Source organism: Mytilus californianus, unplaced genomic scaffold (genome assembly GCF_021869535.1).
Source record: "Mytilus californianus isolate M0D057914Y unplaced genomic scaffold, xbMytCali1.0.p SCAF_11, whole genome shotgun sequence".
Lineage (NCBI taxonomy): Eukaryota > Metazoa > Mollusca > Bivalvia > Mytilida > Mytilidae > Mytilus > Mytilus californianus.
In genome coordinates this window covers 65,729,158-65,755,213 of record NW_026262593.1, presented here as the reverse complement: position 1 = coordinate 65,755,213, position 26,056 = coordinate 65,729,158, and the positions used below count along the sequence as shown (strand labels likewise).

General features: G+C 34.1%; 1 protein-coding gene across 5 annotated transcripts; it reads right to left on the bottom strand.

Annotated features, from left to right (window-relative positions):
- Positions 1–1,407: 1,407 nt before the first annotated feature.
- LOC127720550 (uncharacterized) lies at positions 1,408–25,899 on the bottom strand. 5 transcript variants are annotated; one of them, XM_052227156.1, is made up of 5 exons: positions 25,810–25,899; positions 16,319–16,421; positions 15,467–15,606; positions 10,002–10,124; positions 1,408–2,523 (listed from the first exon to the last, which is right to left on the bottom strand). In XM_052227156.1, the coding sequence occupies exons 1-5, from the start codon at positions 25,879–25,881 to the stop codon at positions 1,858–1,860; spliced, it is 1,104 nt and encodes a 367-aa protein (XP_052083116.1). In that variant the 5' UTR covers positions 25,882–25,899; the 3' UTR covers positions 1,408–1,857. The 5 variants fall into 5 exon arrangements, with proteins under 5 accessions (XP_052083116.1, XP_052083117.1, XP_052083118.1 ...); XM_052227158.1 differs by lacking the exon at positions 1,408–2,523 and adding an exon at positions 2,530–2,576; XM_052227159.1 differs by lacking the exon at positions 1,408–2,523 and adding an exon at positions 2,776–7,027.
- Between the last annotated feature and the right edge of the window lie 157 nt (positions 25,900–26,056).

Below are 26,056 nucleotides of genomic sequence, written 5' to 3'. Positions count from 1 at the left end.
TCCTCCATCTAAAATAGATTGGAAACAGTGTCATCAGGTCACCAAAGATGCTCTTTCCTCGTTTTGTAAAAATTGGTGTAAACGGGAAAAATCTGATAAAAAATCTCTTGATTCTTATTTAAATAAATGTATGAATGTGGTAGATAATAGAATATCACATTTTGAAAATAATTTAGAAGGAAATAATAGAGTACATAATACGCCTATTTCCAGAATAAGAAATAAACTTCAAGAACTTTCAAAGCAGTTTGTGTTTGTACCGACCGACAAAGCAGCCAACAATGTGGTGGTGGTATGCCGTAAATACTACACGGACGTTATTAAGAATGAAATTTTAAATTCATCTACATTCAAGTCCATGTGCCCACAGAGAGTCATATAGTTAACAAACATATCATAACCACATCACAGCTTAAGGCTTCTTCTGAACATTTGAAGGTCCCTACTATGTATTGGTTACCTAAACTACACAAAAAACCAGTAAAATATCGTTTCATCTCGGCCTCTAGTAAGTGTTCTACAACTAATCTTTCAGTGCTTTTAACAAGTTCCTTAACTACTATCAAAGAGCTTATCATAAACTATTGTAATAAAATATATGAAAATAGTGGAATTAACTATTTTTGGAGTGTAAAAAATTCTTTGGATGTTTTAGATAAATTACGTGCTTTTGATGGTCCTTTTGATTCTGTTGACAGTTTTGACTTTTCTACTCTTTACACTACACTTCCACACAATCTTATCAAACAAAAATTTGACTATTTAATTAAATGGTCGTTCAGAAAAAAGTACATGTATCACTAAAATGGATTTAAATTCTACTTTGGACCAACTTTTGGGGACTTTTGTGACATTTTCATCCCCCATTTTTGCAATATTTTGTATCAAATAATTGCAGATTGTTGCCATGGTTACACTAAAAAGAGATTATGTTTCACAATTTTAACTATTGGAAATCAAATCTATGGAAGATGCTGTTTCCATACATATGCACATACATGACACAAACAGTAAGCCTTATTTATTAGAAAGCAACAGAAAGAGTGAAAAAAAAATCATGAGTTGGCTTGCAATTTTAAGTTTTTCCTAACTGTGTATTAGGGCTGTTCCATTAAAACATACATGGTACCCAGGGAAGGTATAAAAATTGGGTAAGCACCTACAGCGGCAAATCAAAATTTCACTTACATTACCACTAAGCAAAAACATAGACATGATAGATGACACCCACCAAGGTTGAGATTTGGAAGTGCCTTCTCTGGGTCCCATGTATGTTTTTATGGAACAGCCCTTACTACCTATAGCTGTTAACTTCTGATGAAGAGTTGTCCAATTGGCAATCATACCACATATTCTTATTTTTATATGTATATTAATGTAGAGGAGACAAGATAGCTAAATATTAAATAATTTTCAACAATTGTTTTATTTTGTCTTATTTAAAATCATCTTCCTTATATTTTAATATATAAATAACACATAGCTGAGGGGGTGATAGAGCAGATTGTTACCCCGAGAAAAACATTGTCTACTGAAGCAAAGCCATTTTATACCAACAAAGTTTAAGAACTTTGAAAAGACAGTTGCAGTGTGCAACTTAATGATATTAATCACGGTATAACACACCACACCAATGACGGACACCCGACTTCTCCAAAATTGAAGGTTGACAATGTCTTTTCAAGGGGTAGCAATCTGCTCTATCACTTTTTTGACATGAAGTATAATAATACTTTTTATCACTTTCGTTCAGTTCATGAAGTATTGGACAAATACAAATTTGGCTGATTTCATGGTAACGATTGCAACTACCAAGTAAAAAAGTTAAATGTTTTTAAACTTGTTCACTGTTTCCTGTTACCCTGCAAAGTGTTTTTGTACACAGGAATATAACAGTTTAAGATCATTTTTAGTATAACTGAATGCTGTTTCACTAACACTTCTTTTGTAATCTCTGGAGTGTTGTTCAATTGTATATTCGGCAAGAGTGACCTGGTGACCTTGTACTACTAGGCCAAAAAGTGTTTTTTGTCTATCTAAACTTAGCAACATATTCTGTTGAAGTTGTTGCATTTTTCTCTGTCCACTGTCATTTATGCTTGTCACTACGGCAATCATCACTAATTTATTACCTCGCCATACAAAAATATCAGATGCGGCCTTCAGTGAAGTTGTTTCCAGATCAAACTCAACACTGTCTTGATTTTTTAACACTGTTAAGTATTGGTCTTTTGAATTCATTCCTGTATTTGAAAGTACTTGTTTATAATTACCATCATAGCACTCTGATGGTCGTTTTGATGATCCTTTCTTTACATACCCCCATCTATCTAGGTGAGAATCAAGTCCAGTTGTTGAGTAAGAAAAAGTAACATTGTTTACTCCAATGAACAAGAATCTAACAAAAGCTTCAGCAAAAAGCTTTCCTCTCAAATTATGAAATCCCTGTGCTCTAGCTTCCCAATAAAGGTATACAATGGGAGAAGGATTGACTAGTGGATCTTCTATGTGTCTGCTTGCCTCCTGTAAAATGTAAAAGTACATGTTCAATGTTTAACTATTTGTCTGCTTGCCTCCTGTAAAATGTAAAAGTACATGTTAAATGTTTAACTATTTGTCTGCTTGGTTCCTGTAAAATGTAACAGTACATGTTAAATGTTTAACTATTTGTCTGCTTGGTTCCTGTAAAATGTAACAGTACATGTTAAAGGGAAACTCCGCAAAAAAATGAAAAATTGATATTTTGTTCTTTAAGCATAAAAAACCACATGTTCATAAATAAAAAACTTTTATTCTCTATGTAAAGAGATCAAAATCGATTTTTGAAATTCACTATCAGTTCTCGACATATCGCCATCTTGTCGGCATGTTCGATCTAAAAAGTCACGTGATATCTATAAACCACAAAGAACAAAAAGAATCGGGGATTTACCGACCGTGCGTTAAAAACTCCCATCATCAATTGGGGATTACCGTAGACGGTTATTCAGTGTCAAAATGTCTTGTCAAGCGTACGGTTGTTCTGTCAGACAAGGTTATGACAAAAGTCTACATAGTTTTCCCAATCCCACAAAAAAGAAAGAATTGTATCAGACATGGTTGTACAACCTTAAACTAACAGCAAATAGTTGCATCTATAGCAAGCACAAGTTGGTGTGTGAAGACCATTTTGAACAATATTGTTTCGAGGGAGATTCGATGGTAATTATCCTTTTTTAATAACAAAATAACCTAGCAGTTCTGATAGCTATAGTTATCAAATCCTTATATGATAAGATCTCGTTGAATAAAAAAAATATAGATTTGATGAGGAAGAACAGTTTCAATTATAAGAAAGACAAATGCAGTGTTCTTGTAACAATCACTGATTTACAGAAGATTCATTAGTATGCCTCTTTTATATAAAGTGCATTGATTTGTATAAAGAATAGTTCCGTATTTAGACAAGATAATTTTTCAATTAATAAAGTATACCATATAAAATAACATTTTTTTAATTATGATATTTAACGGCTATTGACAAGGTCAATGTTAGGAAGAGGTTTTAGCTGGGACATAATATGTTGATATAGTATAATATTCCCAGGTTATACATATGTAAATATCGAAATATCGGACATCTCAATTTTTTTATTAAAAGTGTTTTTTTTTTTAACTAATCTTTAAATTATATCAAATTGATACGGGATCAATTCGGAACGGTCACTTATAAAGACACTTAGCTTTACAGTTAAATGTGTGACTCTATCTGGTATGTTCGGTGAAAAATTTATAGGTTTTTTTTCTTTTTAAATTTTATTTACGTTATCTTATTATATATATATATTTTGGCTTCCTCCCGAATTGATAATAGGTATGTCAGAATTATTGAAAGATGTCGTGTCAGAGCGACACATTCAGTTAGGTATTCCAAGGACATATATTAGATACACGTCCCTGGGTATTCCAGTGACATCCTGTCAACTAAAAATTCGTATTACACAATTATATAATACAGGTTCATGCATGGCCTCTTTATTGAGGTACCTGGTGTGCACAGGTAACATTTAATGAACCATATATTTGTGTCTAACGTTGTTTATCTTGTGTGTGTTTGAAATTATAATTCCACCTTTTAATGAATGATGTTCTGATAATTATATTATCCACTATTTTTGCTGATAATAAGTTTAAAAAAAATTATAAACATGACCTTTGAACATTTTTGTGAAATGAATATTGTTTTGTCATGATTCTGGACCATATTTTTGAAGAAAAAAAAATCTTCAAGCAAATACAAGCTTTTGTCGATTGGCAAACATGCAGATATATAAAGTAATGCAGCACTTATAGTCACTATCAATATTAATTCATTGAAGATAAGAGAGCCCCTTCTATGTCTAATGTCCCTATCTTTATAAGGATTAGGACGACAGGGGGAAAAGGAGCGGAGATAGAGTGGCATAGTGAAAAAAAAAATAACCGAATAGAGAACAATATAGAGAATGATCGACGAAAAGCGAAATAGTTATTGTAAAGGAGCAGAGATAAAGAGAGGCATAGTGAAAAAAAATGTTTGCTTGACAAAGTTATTGCTCGCTTTGATATTTTTTGCTATACAAAATCACACATCGTGTTCCTAATTGGTATTCACGTGCACTAACTTGATGCTGGGACCAGTATATTAATAAATATGTTCCTGCTTGATGTGTTAAGTTTCTGCATAGCATGGTTAAAAATAATTAGTATCCCATTTGTTATATCGTAGTGTCACGGTGTTACTTTGTTAAATTTATTTAGTTTGTTAATGATTGTGTAAATAAGAATAAATCTGTATAAAAACTTCATACCATTTTAGTGATTGCCTATAGGCGTTTGATTATTGTTACATTTAAGATATATATATATATATTTAGAACCTTTCATACATCTTAAAGTAAAAGATGTGTGTCTGAGTTAAACGACACAAGAACCCTGTAATACTAGTACGAGAGTATAGAATGTAAAAATTCCTACTCAATATGGTTGTATTGGAAATCTTTTCATACAGATTGACAACTCATGGTCCGACATGCATGTAATATTTGCCACATGACGATCATAGTTCTTTCTACCATCATCATCTTATTCATTAAATATTGCTGTAAACATCGATGGTTCACACCCAAACAAAATGGGAGTAATATACCTTCAGATCTTCTCCGTGGTATACACTTGTGAAATATATAGACGAAATTCGGTATTGAAGTGAATCTACATCTCACAAACACAATTTTTGAATTACGATTTTGAGTGAACACCCACCAAACCAATACAAACGTATGGCAAGATATAACCATGCAGGCATTTAGTTTTCGTCAGATACAAGATAAATAATCACTCTCATAAACGTATATATGCATGCAGTTTCAAATATCAAGAACAAGCGGTCGATGTCTATAGATCATTGTTAAGTCCGTTTACTAACTGTTCAGAGTCAGACATGTCAATAGTTCATTCTTGGAACCTTCATATACCCCATCCGACGATGGGAACTCTTTCTGATAGTGTTGACAACATAAGCTTGTTTATCTGTACAAGTGGTTGCATGGCCTCTCCTGCCCCAACAAACAAATACGCTACTAGTCTGCTATCTCTGGAGCTCATCCTCAATGGCGCTTATACGTCAGGAAACTTACAAGTATACTAGTAAAGATTGTTTCAAGAACAACGAGGTTGGGACGAACTGTTCTAAAATCGTCAATATCAGTAATACATTACTAAGATATGCCTTCAATTACAACAACTGTATTACTAATTTGGATTAATGACGGCTATCTTAAAAAAATCCTCAAACAAATTAATGTATTAGCTTAGATTTACAATGTATGTATATCCATTAATGAAATAAACGATAATTGGTATTCTTTTCACAAATAATTCGTCTAAGTGATTGTCAAATGAATTTAATTATGTAAGAATGAAATGTTAATAAGAAAATTAAAAAAAATCATGCATGTTGTACTGTTGTATTTTTTCAATTAAAAACTTTAAAATTGCGATAGTTTTACGATTGTTAGCATTTAAACATCGCCAGATTTAAATAATACAAGTTAAAGAATTCCGGTAAAATAAATTAAACAGATGTGCAATGATTATTAATTGGGAAATGTAACATTTAATTTTTAAGATTAAAAGTACTATTCTTTTAACTTCATATTTTAACTTTATGCTAATTGCATAGAACGTAACCGAAAATTGTTCCATTTTAATATTGTAACACTTCCGGAATTAAAAAGTTGAATGTTAATTTTCAATTAATTTATGCAATTTAATTATTGTTTCTCTATTGTTATCGGGTATTTCATCTGGGTATATTAAACACGCTATACTCTGTCTGTTAATCCATTCAACATGACAATATTCACACCTGTGTACGCCTGAGGCTAAATTGCTGCAAGGTAAAGTTCAAACGAATTCTCCTCAAATCGAGAAATAAACAATGACTTTACAAAATAATATACACACTCTGTTCACAAATATTTTGCATTAAAATGGTTATCAAAGTTATAACGGTAAATAAAACTTAAAATATTTTCAGTTCATTATCAGTAAAAATGTTCTATAGATATTTTATGAAAAAATCTCAATAATTTATGAAATTAATTCGAAAATATTTATATTTAGATAACTTCATATAGGAAGTTTTATTCAATCAATACAAAAAGGTACACACATATTCATTTTCTTTCATTCTTATATTGTGGTTATTAACTACGACCAACGGTCATCTGTGCGCTTTTAATTAACCTAAAATTCTGATAAGCAATTAAGACTTTAACTGATTTTATTTTTTCCCATGATTCAACAAATCGGGTTAAAACGTCACAACCCAGTGACGTAGGTCAACCAAAAAAGTTGCAAATACTTGATTTTCTCCGTTATTAGAAAGAATATAAATTTAAAACTTTGTGAATGTGTTTTTTATGTCAAGATGATCATATTTAGATGATAAGTAAAAAATCGCGGACTTTCCCTTTAAATGTTAAATAATTTGTCTGCTTGCCTCCTGTAAAATGTAACAGTACATGTTCAATGTTAAACGATTTGTCTGCTTGCTTCCTGTAACAGTGACTGTTTTGGTTATTAAAACTACCGCTATTTTTTACATAATTTTAGGGAAAAAGCTGCATTTTATAACTTTTCCTTGCAATTTATGAAATCATTCTTTAATTCAAAACATTTTAATTATTATTAACTTTCATCTAAAAACACTGTATGGTGGCCATGGTGATTTTAACAGACTTTTAGGAGTTTTATACTTTCAAATTTTCATGAATTTGAAAGAAAACATAAATATGGATTGATACATGTCTTTTTGTATCAGTGTGACATCACAATTTTTTTCATATAATGTGTGGCTATAACTTTCCCTTCAGGTGCACCCAAATTCAACCTGAGTTTTTGGCAGGGTTTGGGTTACTAAAAATAGTTTTCGGTGTAACATCATGGTCATTGTTGTTTAAGGTTTTTTTTTCATTTCTTGAAGGTGTTGTTCGTCTCTCTTATATTTTTTTTTTTATTGTCATCTAATTGTCTTCATCCCCCCTTTTTATATTATCAAAGTCTGAACTATGAAACATCTTAGTCGTTTTATGACTAAATGTTAAAAAGGATCAAAAATGTCTGCCCATTTTATTTAAGAAATAATTCCTTCATGCTCTATGCTCATTTTAACATGGGTAGGCATTATATTTGACCATATTTTACACCTCATGGTAAGTTTAATCAAACATGTCAAAGTGATCTAAAATCACTAATGGAAAGATTGGAAGAATTGTGCGTATAATTTCAATCATATTTTACACTTCCATAGCAGTGATGGTGGACAACAAAAACTTACTATAGCACGATTGCATATTTGTTAGTTATATTACTGCAGATTTTTAGAATAAGTAATTTTTCAGTAATAGATTTATGTCAGTGGGTCACTAAATTTGCATAATAACTTCTTTTTGATTGCAACTTAATGTTTATATTTTTTTGAAAAAAAAGAAATTACCTAGTAAATTAAATATCATTGTAGTTTCTCAGTAAACCTGGGATCAATGGTTAAAGAGACCTGAAACTTGAGTCCTTTTTTCATCTCCCAAAATTAACCTGTGAATTGTTGTTTGGTGGCCATGTCTGTTACTCTGTGTTCAAACATTGCTAAGTATAGCTTATTGATTTTAATTTACACAATAATATATATGACATTGAAGATGCATGATTGACAAAGGGTCATTTTCACATCAATAAACTTAATATGATGTTTTTATTCTATTGTCCAAAGATGGAGACTTAATTTTTGAGGCAAATTCGTATTTATTTCATTGAAAAATATATTACCTCACAGTATTCAAATATACGAATACCTTCTCTTATAATACAACCTATTAAAATTATGGATAATTACAGATAATTGTTGCACAGATTTTGCAAGAAAAACAGACATCACTTGGATTCTTTACTCATACAGATTTTCATTTTGGTCTATCCTAAAAAAAAAAGTTATGTATTAATCCTTACTTAATCATCTTTCAAACAAGATTTACAGATCATTTGTTTAATGCAATGTAAATCAAAAGATATATATATAGGTAAAGGCAAAATCTATCATCTGTATATAATTTTATTAAAGAAATCCCCATTTAGTATTTGTAAGTTTTCAATTTAACATGAAGACAGAGACTGGCCTATATAGATCAAATTATATCAGATATTAATGAGGTCAAAGTTTGTGAATTGAGTGGTCTGCCATGTTATGTATAAACTCAAGTTATTTCATTTGGTCAATTATGATTGGCATTAAGGAGGAGGAGTCTATATAGAATTCCAATTATTGTCCCACCCTTTGTGTTTAATTGTACCTTGATCATGACAGTTGTCAATCATACTGTTAATGTATCAATACACTTAAGTAAATAGACAAAATTAAGCCAGTAATTGAAAAAAGTAATGCCTATTATTTTTGAAAAAATACTCTAAATTAAGATGTAACCAAATTTCTTTCCAGTTCACTTGTGCATATGTACACAGACATGAGAACAATTGGGAACTTTATGTCAGTGTGTATAGATTTAGTAGCTAATCTGTCCACGTTCTGTTTAGAGGCCTGTGCCTTAGGAAAGAATTGGAACAAGTTCCAATCTTTCCAAAAACTAATAGCAGGGTAAATATTTGATGTTTGAATAACATTATATAATAAAATTTTATATAAGCAGCTACAATATATACACTTTATTAAGATAAATATTAAAATAACAAGAATATTTGTGCATGTGTCAAACATATTTTGTGCTAATTAGAACATGGCTTTCTTTACAAAACAAAATAAGGACGTCATATTAAAATTTAAGTTTCAAGTGTTTTGTGTTCAGTAAAATACAATAGTTGCTGGTTAAATCTATCACATACCCAGAATTGTTGACCTATTAGTCTGGTCATTGATAAATTTACATAGGTCCTTGAAATGAATTTCAGATTTACCAATAAGAATTTTCTTCTGCTTACTGGTATTCCTCTTATTTTTTCCCGTTTTTTTTTTGGGGGGGGGGGGGGGGATGGTTAAGATTACAATAGTTCTGATATGCTTTTGACCACTCCTTTTAATGTACCTTACCTAGTATTTTATTTGATGTTTATCTTGTGAGCATATACACAATTTTTTTTAAAATAAAAGAAGAATGTGTCTGAGGACACGAATGCCCCTGTTCAAGTTTTGCAAAATCTTTCCAAGTTAAGAAGGGGCATAACTCTAGAACGGTAAATGACCGACTTCCCAAATTCGAACTTTGTCTGTGTTGTGGTTCTAAGCATTTTCATAAAATTTAGATGTGGAAAACTTAAGTAAGTGTGTGGAAACAAAAATGTGATGGACAGAAAGAAGGAAGGATAGACGGAAGGACTGTCAAGGTTAACACTTAATGCCCCCATTGCTTACAGCGGGGGCATTAAAATTGTTAAGACTTTGACTTTAAATGGCTACCACATAAACTTACAGATAGAACCTCTAGTGATGAAGTTCCTGGACTATCCTCTAGGTCTGCTGTCTTAACAGCCATTGTCAAATGATGAATTTCTGATTGAACCTGTTCATCCTTAATTAAATCCAAGTCACAATTCTGCAAGGAGATATTAAATTTAAAAATACACATGTATTGCACTGCTGATTTAAAACTGGAGATTCAAATTTAATTTCAAACTAAATTTTGTTTATTTTTCTCTTTAAATGTACAAATAAAAATGTATGGCAAGTTTATTCACAAGCTTTCAAAGTCTTCAAGTTGACCAAATAAGAACTTTCATTTCATTTCTGTCATTTGGATTTTAAATCAGTCATGAATACCAAATATGACTTTTTCCTGGTCCTTGTCTCATACAAAATGCTGACAATTTACATAAATGTCAAGAGGGTCAAGTCCATATAAGGATATTTGTTGCATAAAATAAATTTATTAATTCTATATACTTAACCTCTTTTGAATTCTTTTGTTGATCATACTTGTATATTTAATTTAAATTTTTGAAAGTAATTACTGTAAATTCAGAAATTATCGTGAGGTTTTTATTACTGCAAATAATGCGAATGGATGAGTAACGCAATAATAAGAACTCGCATCCTGATATCTGATACATAAATCTGTATGCATAGTTTCCTAAAATCACAATAATTAATCTTGCATTTCAGTCCATTCTTTTAAAATCGCAATAATAAATGCATGCAATAATTTCTAAATTTACAGTATATAGTGCTCTATGTAAAAAACTTTATGTAACTTAAAACCCAAATACCCTACACATGCCTGTAGTTGCTTTTTGTTTCAACCAACACGGTGGTATCAGATAAGCTAAAATAATTTGATATATATTTGCATGACATTTCAAAAGATATAAGCTTTTGGTAAATAGGAAGTAGAACATTGATGTACGTAACATCAATAAAAATATCAAAATTAGACTACAATAGATGTGTACTATACATCAGTGCTGTTGTATGGGGTAGAATGATGAAGAATTATTGAAGAAGACTTCAATTAGCTTTCCAGTTTTAATAATAACTGCATTAAAAAGATCATGATGATATTCTGGCCACGTAAGATCTCCTACACAGACCTCCATTAAACAATAGGATCCAACAATGTGGAGACTACTGAAGCATGGATTGGTCATGATATACGTATAACAGCTGAGGACATGACAAGAGTTTCCCTAAGATGGACACAAGAGGGAAAAAGAAAACAAGGATTCCACAAAACAAATTGGCAAAGAACAGTAAAGCTGAAATGAAAGACCACAGTATCAGCTGTGGTGAGATAGAAAAGAGTCTTAAAGACAGCACAGAACAGAGACGAGTGGGGAGTCCTTGCCCTATGTGCCTCTGGTCATAACAAGAACTAGGTTCATGTAGGTAGAATATTGAAGGAATTTAAATTGTTTCACATGGTATGACATAAGCAGAAGAATCTTAGTGCATGTAGTTGCTAGGAAAAATACAACAGAAATGTGTAAATGAACAGATTGAAACACAGATGGACAGAGACATTTATAAGTAAAATTATGCTACATTTATTATCAATCATCAATTTCAATACAAACTATCACTAAAAGGTCATATGATGATAAAAAAAAAATTTCAGAATGACAAACCTCTGCTAAAAAAATAAATCCTGCATCTTGAATGCCATTAAAAGAGGAATCCAGATACTTTCTGTCTAGAACCATAATTTAAATATAAAAATAAGGAGAAGTCGTGTGATTGCCAATGAGACAGCTATTCATCAGAGATGTGGTATGATTGCCAATGAGTCAACTATCCACCAGAAATGTGGTATGATTGCCAATGAGTCAACTATCCACCAGAGATGTGGTATGATTGCCAATGAGTCAACTATCCACCAGAGATGTGGTATATGTATGATTGCCAATGAGACAACTATCCACCAGAGATGAGGTATGATTGCCAATGAGACAACTATCCACCGGGGATGAGGTATGATTGCCAATGAGAAAACTATCCACCAGAGATGTGGTATGATTGCCAATGAGACAACTATCCACCAGAGATGTGGTATGATTGCCAATGAGACAACTATCCAATGGAGATGTGGTATGATTGCCAATGAGACTATTCATCAGAGATGGGGTATGATTGCCAATGAGACAACTATCCACCGGAGATGAGGTATGATTGCCAATGAGACAACTATCCACCAGAGGTGTGGTACAATTGCCAATGAGACAACTATCCACCAGAGATGTGGTACGATTGCCAATGAGACAAATATCCACCAGAGATGTGGTATGATTGCCAATGAGACAACTATCCACCAGAGATGTGGTACGATTGCCAATGAGACAACTATCCACCGGAGATGAGGTACGATTGCCAATGAGACAACTATTCATCAGAGATGTGGTATGATTGCCAATGAGACAACTATCCACCGGAGATGGGGTATGATTGCCAATGAGACAACTATTCATCAGAGATGGGGTATGATTGCCAATGAGACAACTATCCACCAGAGATGTGTTACGATAGCCAATGAGACAACTATCCACCAGAGATGTGGTACGATAGCCAATGAGACAACTATCCACCAGAGATGTGGTACAATTGCCAATGAGACAACTATCCACCAGAGATGAGGTACCATTGCCAATGAGACAACTATCCACCGGAGATGAGGTACGATTGCCAATGAGAAAACAATTCACCAGAGATGTGGTATGATTGCCAATGAGACAACTATCCACCGGAGATGTGGTATGATTGCAAATGAGACAACTATTCATCGGAGATGGGGTATGATTGCCAATGAGACAACTATCCACCGGAGATGAGGTATGATTGCCAATGAGACAACTATCCACCAGAGGTGTGGTACGATTGCCAATGAGACAACTATCCACCAGAGATGTGGTACGATAGCCAATGAGTCAACTATCCACCAGAGATGTGGTACGATTGCCAATGAGACAACTATCCACCAGAGATGTGGTACGATTGCCAATGAGACAACAATCCACCAGAGATGTGGTATGATTGCCAATGTGACAACTATCCACCAGAGATGTGGTACGATTGCCAATGAGACAATTATCCACCAGAGATGTGGTATGATTGCCAATGAGTCAACTATCCACCAGAGATGTGGTACATGTATGATTGCCAATGAGACAATTATCCACCAGAGATGAGGTATGATTGCCAATGAGACAACTATCCACCGGGGATGAGGTATGATTGCCAATGAGAAAACTATCCACCAGAGATGTGGTATGATTGCCAATGAGACAACTATCCAACGGAGATGTGGTATGATTGCCAATGAGACTATTCATCAGAGATGGGGTATGATTGCCAATGAGACAACTATCCACCGGAGATGAGGTATGATTGCCAATGAGACAACTATCCACCAGAGGTGTGGTACGATTGCCAATGAGACAACTATCCACCAGAGATGTGGTACGATAGCCAATGAGTCAACTATCCACCAGAGATGTGGTACGATTGCCAATGAGACAACTATCCACCAGAGATGTGGTACTATTGCCAATGAGACAACTATCCACCAGAGATGTGGTACGATTGCCAATGAGACAACAATCCACCAGAGATGTGGTACGATTGCCAATGTGACAACTATCCACCAGAGATGTGGTACGATTGCCAATGAGACAATTATCCACCAGAGATGTGGTATGATTGCCAATGAGTCAACTATCCACCAGAGATGTGGTACATGTATGATTGCCAATGAGACAATTATCCACCAGAGATGAGGTATGATTGCCAATGAGACAACTATCCACCGGGGATGAGGTATGATTGCCAATGAGAAAACTATCCACCAGAGATGTGGTATGATTGCCAATGAGACAACTATCCAACGGAGATGTGGTATGATTGAAATGAGACTATTCATCAGAGATGGGGTATGATTGCCAATGAGACAACTATCCACCGGAGATGAGGTATGATTGCCAATGAGACAACTATCCACCAGAGGTGTGGTACGATTGCCAATGAGACAACTATCCACCAGAGATGTGGTACGATAGCCAATGAGTCAACTATCCACCAGAGATGTGGTACGATTGCCAATGAGACAACTATCCACCAGAGATGTGGTACTATTGCCAATGAGACAACTATCCACCAGAGATGTGGTACGATTGCCAATGAGACAACAATCCACCAGAGATGTGGTATGATAGCCAATGTGACAACTATCCACCAGAGATGTGGTACGATTGCCAATGAGACAACAATCCACCAGAGATGTGGTATGATTGCCAATGAGACAACAATCCACCAGAGATGTGGTATGATTGCCAATGTGACAACTATCCACCAGAGATGTGGTATGATTGCCAATGAGACAATTATCCACCAGAAATGTGGTATGATTGCCAATGAGACAACTATCCACCAGAGATGTGGTATGATTGCCAATGAGACAACTATCCACCAGAGATGTGGTATGATTGCCAATGAGACAATTATCCACCAGAGATGTGGCATGATTGCCAATGAGTCAACTATCCACCAGAGATGTGGTACATGTATGATTGCCAATGAGACAACTATCCACCAGAGATGAGGTATGATTGCCAATGAGACAACTATCCACCGGGGATGAGGTATGATTGCCAATGAGAAAACTATCCACCAGAGATGTGGTATGATTGCCAATGAGACAACTATCCAACGGAGATGTGGTATGATTGCCAATGAGACTATTCATCAGAGATGGGGTATGATTGCCAATGAGACAACTATCCACCGGAGATGAGGTATGATTGCCAATGAGACAACTATCCACCAGAGGTGTGGTACGATTGCCAATGAGACAACTATCCACCAGAGATGTGGTACGATAGCCAATGAGACAACTATCCACCAGAGATGTGGTACGATTGCCAATGAGACAACTATCCACCAGAGATGTGGTACGATTGCCAATGAGACAACTATCCACCAGAGATGTGGTACGATTGCCAATGAGACAACAATCCACCAGAGATGTGGTATGATAGCCAATGTGACAATTATCCACCAGAGATGTGGTACGATTGCCAATGAGACAACAATCCACCAGAGATGTGGTATGATTGCCAATGAGACAACAATCCACCAGAGATGTGGTATGATTGCCAATGAGACAACTATCCACCAGAAATGTGGTATGATTGCCAATGAGACAACTATCCACCAGAGATGTGGTATGATTGCCAATGAGACAACTATCCACCAGAGATGTGGTATGATTTCCAATGAGACAACTATCCACCAGAAATGTGGTATGATTGCCAATGAGACAACTATCCACCAGAGATAAAATGATGTGGATATAAGCAATTAAAGTTCAGGTTCCTGAGATATGTGTTATATACATTTAAGCTATAGCATTTTATCCAGTCACTTCTAAACAATCAATGTTAGAATTTTACATACCTGTTTATACCATTCTTTGTCTTTAAAATCAATCGGACTGAAATATATCCAGCTATCAAACATATCGCCTGAGTAATATAACTTTCCTTCATCTTGTAATGTTCTAAAAATACATTCCTCTGGTTCTCTTTTCATAAAACCTGAAATTTTATCATAAACACAATAAGATTCACTGAGCATGTTGGTACTTTTATTTCTCTACTCAGAGTTGATTTCATTGTGAACCAATTATGATGGAAAAAATGCACAATATAACAAAACTTGATGGATCCAAATAATATTGCTGATTTGTTGATTTTTCTGAAAGTTAAATAAACAGTCTCTATTATAACAATCACCATTCTATTATTTACATGTATCATGCATCTTTAGGTATGAGCAGTAAAAATGCAACTAATGTATATATATTGTATGTCCTATACAAACTTACACACATCATTTGATCTTATGAAAACTTACAGAGTTCTCCCCTGGGCCTTTAAGCACCGTGGTACCCTGGTGCTATATTTTCTAAGATGATGCTTTCTTGGATGATTTTATAATGGAATGTATAGGGGCCATGATGCTATATTTTTTGGAAAACCAATGCTATGTTAATTTCCATGGTGCTATTTGAAAATTCTGGGGAGAACACAGAATAATATAATATTCTTAAGTTTCTGTATCAATGACATTTACCTCACTCCTCCTTTTATCTACCAGTATTAAGATGAATTTAAAGCATATTGTCTTCTTAAACAGATACGCAAAAATTCAAAAAAATAAAATTTACAAGGTAAAAACTTGATCTGGCTAAATTATTTACTCTTAAGACGAAATGACCTAACTCCTATTCCTCTAAATAAGTTTTACCTTCTGTAAAATCTTGCCAGTGAATCAAAATTGTTCTTTTTGTTGGTAGATTTAATCTTCTACAGCTTGTAAAACTTCTGAAGGCTTTCTCCCATGCTGTGATCTAAAAACAAAACAAAAGGTTCTTGTGATACAATGGTCATCATAGAAGCTTTACAAGAAGAGGTCAGATCTTCCATACTAGTACATGCATGATAACTATAGTAGTAACTGAGTTGTGACACTTCCAGGAATTTATATATTACTGTAGTCAAATGGCATTTTCCTTATACATGTAACAGAAGAAAACTTAATTTTTTTTAGTTAGAATTATGACCCATACATTCCATAGGGTATTTATACACATTCATAATATGGGAAATATGTCTTGAAAGATTGAAATAGGTAAAAAGAGTGTTTAAGAGAGACTACCTGGACAATGTTTTTAAACATCTATTTACAAGGTTGAGGTGATCTGTTGTGCTGTATAATATTTTTGGTAATTCATAATATTTGAAATTAATATCTTAAAGATTTATATATTTCAAATGACGGAAGAATTGTACCATTCTCCATTTGTATATTCTTGTTCTTATACATATAAAATATACTATACGATTATGTGTTTGTGTGACAATATGTGAACTTTCAAACAATTGGTATTTACATAATAAATTATTATTGTATTCCTAAATCGACTTCGTTATAGTTGCGAACACATGCTGAAAGATTGAACTAGACTACAGCTCAGGTGGATTTTGCTTTGTCCACCCGCCCACAGTGGGAGTGGGCACCAGGTGGGCAAAATTTCTAGCTTGTCCACTCTGCCCACCCATAGGAGTGGACATGCAATTTCTTTTGTGAATCGAAAGACTTGCAAGTACAATCAATTGAAAAAAGCAGATAAGCATTTGAAATCAATATTTTTACACAAAAAAAAGAGAATATAGCTAGAGTGGGCACAGGTGGGCTGTCCACTGTGGGCAGGTGGAATAAGCAAAATCCACAAGGACTGTTGTGTAGGTAAAAAGAATGATTAAGTCCAACTACCTGGACCATGTGTTGTTCATCTTTGTCTTTGTTTGAATGTCTATCTAGAAGGTTGAGGTGATCTGTTGTAGTATATAATACATGATATCTATTTTATGTACATCTGTATAAACTATGTGTATTGTGAACAGACATCTGAATCAATTACAATTTGTTCAAACCAATGAAACAACTGATTGTGATAGCTTTAGATCAATTCAAATCAGTACAGAGGAATCAATTAAATCTATTGGTTTAGGTTCATATGCATTAAATTTAATGATATGAACGCCTGCTAATTTCAAAAACTGAAAAGCTTAAAAGGTTAGGGGCAAATGATTGATGTGTCTTTCAAATAAAATAATCAAAATGCACACAAGTTTGCCATTATAAACAAGAGTTACCCCAAGAGCCTGCATTGCTCACCTAATAAAAATATGGCATTTTACCTTTATTGCTATCAGTTATCATAAGTAGATCTAGACATTCTGGACAATTTTTCCTTGTTAGATTTTCTCTATCTCTATATAATTTAATTTTGGATGTAACAAGTCTTCTGATTGGCTGAAAGTGTTTTGTCTATCAGCTCATAGACATAATTTTGTCATGTGACCACGACGTCATCAACGTTTTTATCATGATTTACTCCTTTTTAGAATTAAATTATAAGGAATGACTTTAATATTTTTTCTGTCTATTCGAAATAACATAAAAAATGTGGTGTACACTTTAAAATAACCCGCTACGCGGGTTATTCAGTGTGCACCACATTTTTTATGTTATTTCTTCATAGACAGAAAAAATATTACAGTCATTCCTTAAATATATATGGTTTTCAAGATGTAAGACAATTGATGCATTTTACCCTTGATTTCTATTTTTAGCCTAGGCAGACATGTTTGTTCACTAACCAGTATAAAAAAACACAAACTTTATACTAGATACTAAGAATCATTCTCTCCAAGTTTCATTGAAATTGGTTCAAAAAATGTCCCAAATAGAGTTATTAGAGCATGATAAGGGATTTGGTGTGCAGCCATATCAGAAAATTGCTCGAAACAGAATCTGAGTTCTCAAAGAGATTAGACTGTTACAGATTAATAGCTGCTCTCCCTTCAAACAACACTTAAAATTACACAAGATATTGTGGTAATCTTGAGAGTGAAATTATTAAAAAAGAGAAAATATTAGAATCTAATATCTTAAATGCAAAGTTTTATATATTTCAAATGAAAGTAGAATTGTACCACTCTCCATTTCGTATATTCTTATTCTAATATCTCATATGTGCTTTAGTTTTAATTTGAATGAATAAAGGAACATGTGGAGTATGTATACGTCAATGAGCCATATGTTACAAAAAGTTTTAAAATATGCATATAAATCTTCCATATGGCACAAAATGACACACATATTTATTGTCCATAAGGTATACGTATGAATTGACATAAATATAAATATTCCACCTGGTACGAAATGGTCAATAACCTGTCATTGAGTGGTTGACGTTTGTTGCTGTATATCATATTGGTTTTTTGATTATTGATTTGTACAGTTTGTTCTTGTGTTGTTTTGTTGTACCACTGTCCTATGTTTATTGGAAGGGTTGGCCGCCACATTCTACATGAGCTACAGGATCCAGTCTCAGCCTGTAATTCAGATGTTGTCGTTTGTTGCTGTATATCATATTTGTTACTTGTTTGCTGTTTTTTACACGAATCAAGCCATTAGTTTTTTCGTTGAATTGTTTTACATTTGTGATTTCTGGGCCTTTTTTATTTGACTTGTGCCGTGTGGGTTTTGCTCATCGTTGAAGACCATATGGTGACCTATAGTTGCTAATCTTTTACATCATTTGGTCTCTGGTGGAGAGTTGTCTCATTGGCAATCATACCACATCTTCCTATGTTTATATTGTTCCTAAAGGTTTTTTTCAGTAATAACAATTACTGCACTAGATACCCATTTTGACAACTAATGTTTCTTCTGTGATGATCATAGCCAAAAAATTGAAAGTCTAAAACCTATTACAAAAATTGTAGAGTTGATAAATTAAGGAAGAAAGCCAAACACAAACAAGTCTTTATTTGATAGTAATGCCATAGCAATGCACCCAAAACCAATACAAAGAAAAGACATAAAAGTAATGAAGTTAGATGCACACGAACTATCCAAAAAATTCCATGGCCTATACAACATACAGAGCTCAATATCAGAGATGTGGGAGTTCATAAAATCAGGACCCAAGAACTTCCAAGACAAAAAAATACCATCAAAAATGTCTTCAACAAGATTCCACCAACCTTGGATCATTGGTACAATAAAACGTCTCACACTGAGGAAAAAGAATGCTTTTAACTAGACAAAGTGATGCCCCCGCACTCCACTCTGAAGTAGCTGTATAATAACAAAGTCAATGTAGGACTTTCTTTTGAGATATTATTGTCTGGGGGACAGATGATGCCCTCGCAGATGCAAAGTGTTATTCTATAATACACAAAGTTGAGCATGTGAGCACATAGGTCCTATGGTTCACTCTACATGTAGGAGGAGTTATCCGGAAACGCTCTTATGCAAGTATATACTCCAAAATTGACAAAGTTCAACTATCTCCCAAAAGAGCAAATATCAATAAAATCAGAACCCTGACCCATGCACACCTTTAATATATGTACAAACAGCCAGCAAAGTGAAAACTTCCTAGCATTCAAACTGTAGGAGGAGTTATCCGGAAACTCTATGCACCTCTTATGCAAGTAAATACTCCAAAAAGTTACACACAAAGTTCAACTATCTCCCAAAAGAGCAAATATTAATTAAAATCAAAACCCTGACCACATGCACACCTTTATTATATGTACAAACAGCCAGCAAAGTGAAAACTTCCTAGCATCCAGACTGTAGGAGGATTTATCCGGAAACACTATGATCTTATGCAAGTAAATTTTCAAAAACATGACAAAGTTCAACTATCTACCAAAAGAGTAAATATTAATAAAAATCAAAACCCTGACCACATGCACACCTTCAATATATGTACAAACAGCCAGCAAAGTGAAAACTTCCTAGCATTCAAACTGTAGGAGGGGTTTTCTGGAATAACTATATACCCATAATGGGACGGACGGACAGGGGTAAAACAAATATGCCCCCTAACTTTCAGTTGTGGGGGCATAAAAAAGCACAAAAATCAAAAACAACAAAAGCCTTCAAGAGATACAAAACTATCAAAAAGAGCTCACAAAAAGAATGTAAGAAAGCTTATTCTACATACATCAACAACATTATAATTTATAAGCCCAGAGCAGAAATCTAATCCTAAGAAATTCTGGAGCTTCCTAAAGAGTAAAAGATGCGAAAAATGTAGGAGTTGAGCCACTTAGAAACACAGACTGACTCACCTACTCTGATAAATGAAGGCAAATATTCTTAATAATCAATTCTCTTCAGTATTTAACAGCAACGAGGACAAGACCACCATACCCACATATTGAAAAAATCACTATATTGGAAAATGGAATACATAACCTACTGACAAATCTTAACATACATAAAGCATCACTAAAAGATTATTGAAATCAATCGATCCTGAAATATCATATCCAAATCACCACTTTTTTTCAAGGCTCTGTCAACCAAGGCACATTACCACCTGATTGGAAAAATCCAAATGTAGTCCCAATATTCAAGAAAGGGGATTGTAGCCAAGCATCAAACTACCGACCTGTCTCACTAACTGCTATATTATGTAAAGTACTACAACATATCATCTGTACCAATATCATCAAACACCTAGAAAGTCACTCCATCTTGACTGATGCTCAACTTGGTTTTAGAAAAGAACAGTCTTGTGAATCCCAACTAATTCTCACAATTCAGGACCTGGCAAAAAAATCGTCAATAAAGAGCAAATAGATCTTATCCTTTAAGACTTTTCAAAGGCCTTTGACAAAGTCCCACATGATCGACTATTGTATTAGATCAACCATTATGGCATATATGTAAGAGGGACAACATTAAAATGGCTGAGAAACTTTCTGGAAGACAGACAGCAGTGCATACTCCTGGAAAGGAGAATTTTCAGAAACCTCTCCAATGCAGTCTGGAGTCCCACAAGGTAGCATGCTGATGTTTCTTGTTTTCATAAATGAACTCCCAGAGTATGTGTCATCATCACAGATGACTGTGTCTTCTACCATCAAATAAGAAACATCAAAGAAGAAATGATAGAGATGAGAACTCCCTTCAAAATGACCTGAATGGATTGCAACAATGGGACGCAGACTGGCAGATAGAATTACAACCCCAAAAATGTCAACTCCAAAGAGTAACAACAAAACGGAACACAGTTAAGGTAAACTACAGCATCCACATCCATATTATAGAAGAGGTTGAGTCTGCAAAATATCTTGACGTCTCCATACATAAATCATTAAGTTGGAACAAACATATTGATAACATCGCAAAGAAAGCTAATTCCACCCGGACTTTTCTTCAAAGAAACATAAAAAACTGTCCTCGTAAAACTAAAGCCTTGTTATTAAAGGCTTGTAATACCACTCATGGAATACACTAACACCATCTGGGATCCTGTGACTAAGGATAATATACAATGCTGATGCACACGATTTGTATCAAATGATTATAGAAGAAGTAGCAGCATAACATCAATGCCACATGCACTAAATTGGAAGACACTACAGGAAAGGAGAGCACAATGTAAAGTCATAATGTTTATAGAGTAGTACACGAACTGATTGCCATATATACCATCTACAAATTTACAGCAAGTAACATCAATAGTAAGGGACACAAAGAACCATTCCTCATTCCTTTTGCCAGGACTCAAGTATATTGTTACTCTTTTTTCCCAGACACTATCAGAATCTGGTATGGACTGCCTCAACAACTAGCTATATATATAGTAAGTTGCACAACCCCTGAATCATTCAAAAAGGGGTGTGCAAGAGGTCCAGCTTCGATAAATGTTCAACCATGATTTTAATGTATTTAAGAGTTTACTGTAGATAATTTTGCACATAACCGCACATTTGTTGTTCTCACATTGAACATGTACATAAAACAGTACAATAATACTCCCATGGGAGTACTGCACTATAAAGGAAGAAGAAGGAATCAGATCTTTGCATGAGGAAGATACATTCCTTCATTCTAAATCATTTTGAAATTTAATAACATTTTTAGGTATGACAGGGCTCGACAAAAATGCTTGTCCGATACCAGAGGAAAAAATGGTCGGACAAGTAAAAGCCATATCAAGCTTGTCCGACGGGACAAGTAAGAAAATAAATTAAATCCAACTTTGATGATCAAAGTAATAAACAAACTAGAGCTCTCAAGAGCCTGTGTCACTCACCTGATTCTACTTTGGTTTTGGAAATCATGTTAAAATAGATTAAAATCACAACAGATACCCTAATAATGATTGAGGCCATGATTGGTTTCATTCCATTCAGTGCTCCTCTAGAAGAAGCATTTATATGTATTTCCCATAGGGTCTTATGTTAAACTAAGTCCCCTGCTGGTGGCCATCTTGGATGATGGTTCTGCTACAAAGTAACAACACTTGGTCAGCACCTCATTAGGAACATTCATGCCATGTTTGGTTTCATTCCATTCAGTGGTTCTCTAAAAGAAAACATTTGTATGTATTTCCCATAGAGTCCTATGTTAAACATAGTCCCTCTGGCGGCCATCTAGGATGATTGATCGCCTACAAAGTTACAGCACTTGGTCAGCACCTCATAAGGAACATTCATGCCATGTTTTATTTCATTCCATTAAGTGGTTCTCTAAAGAAAGACATTTGTATGTATATCCCATAGGGTCCTATGTTAAACATAGTCCCTCTCTGGAGGCCATCTTGGATGATGGGTCGGCTTCAAAGTAACAACACTTGGTCAGCACCTCATAAGGAACATTCATGCCATGTTTGGTTTTATTCCATTCAGTGGTTCTCTAAAAGAAGACATTTGTATGTATTGTCCATAGGGTCCTATGTTAAACGAAATCCCCCTCTTGCGGCCATCTTGGATGGTGGATCAGCTACAAAGTAACAACACTTGGTCAGCACCTAATAAAGAATATTCATGCAATGTTTGGTTTCATTCCATTCAGTGGTTCCCTAGAAGAAGTTCAAAATGTAAAAAGTTGACGACTTCGACGACGACGGACGCCAAATGATGAGAAAAGCTCATGTGGCCTTTTAGGCCAGGTGAGCTAAAAGCAAGAAAAGAAGATAAAAACAAATATTAATTTTTTATATTTGCGATTGATAATTTAAAACTGGTTCTTTGTCAGATACTTTATAACAGATAAAAGGCATGCTTTCTCCGAAACCAGTTTTACTGGTAACAAGACAGTTCGGCACCGTCACAGAAAGGAATCAGCTCCATGTTTAATAGACCGTTCCACACCGTTGGAGACATTTTGGGACGAAGACAAACTAGTACCTCATTTTCCTACATTATTATGTTGCTTTATGATAATTATATGTCATTTTATGTGATAAATTTTATTTAGCAAAAATATTTTCAAAAGAAAAGAAGAAATTATTGACCATACAATTCAAAAAATCATATTTGATCGTATTTAGACAAAACAATATTTGATTGTGTTTAAATAAACATTTTAATATATTAAAAACAAAGCTGATTGTAGTAAGACATTAATCATAATAATCAATATTTTATAAACATAAAAGACCAGGATACAAACCAAATGAGTGTAGACTGACAGGCCTACCAGACTGTGCCTGATGTGCAGAGTCTGATGAGACTTTGGCATTGATGAAAACTAGAACCTAAGTCCTGTGACTAGACATGACTAGATTCAGTTGTTCTCAACTCATATTTTTGAAAAGGATATCAAGAGATATAAATCAAATTCTGTTATATTGTTTTAATTCATTTTGTTCTTTGAATCAACCTTAAATGCAAAAAAGGTTAATATAAAGGGTTTTTTTTTTGACAAGTTACAATTCCATTAGGACAAGTAAGTTTTGGGGTTGAAAAAAAAGTTATTGTAGAGGCCTGTATGAATTAGACCTCATTGCTATATACATGTAGGCATCTGCTGATCTTTTCACAAAAAATCTTATGAAAACAAATAATTGTAACATATCGTTAACGTTAAACTTACAATCAATTTCAGTTGTAAGTTTTTTTAGTGAAAAGAGCTGCAGCTACACTTGACCCAAGAATTTGCAAAACAACATTTACTCTTCCTTTGAGGTTTCAGACATTGTCTGCTTTGATGTCAAACGGTTTTTTATTAAGATTTGCGTGACCTCGGTTTATGGGTCAAGTGAGCCATATATGGACGCAATTCCTAACAAAAGTGCTATATTTTTATATACATGGCTGGAGAGTCGGGAAAAACATAAATTTTGGGGTTATTTAGGCAAGATAAAATGAATCACTCATATGAATAGAATCAAGAATTATTTTTCTTTCTAAATATTGACATAAGAATGCAATATGCACGTACATTAATGTTTTTTTTTATGTAATTTCCGTGTGAGAGTGTCGTTCTTTTGATGTTTACAAAATGATTTTGTCGTCTGCAACGATCAGCAAGTGCACACAAGTTATTTTATCATGAAAACACAAGCATTTATTTAAGTGGGATTTTTATTTTTAGAAACATTTATTAATTACCATGCATAAATACAATTTCGGTGGGCAAATAATTGAAATCGTTCGTAATTTTGTCCAGTCGTAATTGCATCCAGTGGGGCTAACTGATCATCCAACTGATGCTTTTTCCAAGAATAATTTCTTCTACTTTGTAATTTGACTTCACAAAGCAAATATATCCTTGATTCATGTGTTTTCATGTTATTAAAAATGCATTGTGACGTCACAATATTTCCATTGAAAAAGCATGCATAGTACAAATACACCTTATCGCTATTTGGAAATCTGCGCCACTTGAACTATTGAGGTCATACAACAATCACTTTTCCATTGTGGCGTCAGATATTTTCTATTATGACGTCAAAATTTTACAGGCACCTTTGTGATGTCCAGTAATGGCAGACAAATAGCGATAAGGTGTATTCATATGACATACGAAAACATATGATCTGAACATATTCATGTCACAAGGTCTAGTGACACATGTTTCAGCGAATGACCCCAGGTAAACAGAGGCAGTTCATTCATAAAATAGAAATTGGAAACTGGCCTACATCAGTACAAGTATTGGCATAAAAAAATTATTCACTGATTCAGTGATACATCTTATCGCTAATCCCGCTTGACCCGAGAATCTGTCCCACTCGAACTTTTGACGTTATACAACTATCACTTTTCCATTGTGGCGTCAGACATTTGGTATTATGACGTCAAAATTTTACGGGAACCTGTGTGATGTCCAGTAATGGCGGACAAATAGCGATAAGGTGTATTGGCTAGGAAGATTTTAAATGCTATCCAGCATCAAATCCACATAATGCTTACTGTCTCTGGTGATTGAAATTCTTCATCTGAATCTGAATGTAAATATTTTCTTTTTTTCATGGAGCCTGACATTTTTTTATTTATAAGGGGTCAAACTGGAAGGGGAAAGCAACATTCGGAACTCTTTCCAGTTTCTTTTTATACGATCCTCCATTTATTGGGACACCCTTCACGGTCACAGTGCAATACTGGATGGTCGTCAGTCCTCCGTTCATTCAGAAGATCCCAGTTTTTTTTGTTTTTTTTT

Coding starts and splice junctions, on each gene's coding strand:
- LOC127720550 (XM_052227156.1), bottom strand. CDS start 25,881: ATGTCAGGCTCCATGAAAAAAAGAAAATATTTACATTCAGATTCAGAT. Junction 15,607..16,318: donor CTGGCAAGATTTTACAGAAG/GTAAAACTTATT, acceptor ATAAAATTTCAG/GTTTTATGAAAAGAGAACCA. Junction 2,524..10,001: donor CATCACTAGAGGTTCTATCT/GTAAGTTTATGT, acceptor TACATTTTACAG/GAGGCAAGCAGACACATAGA.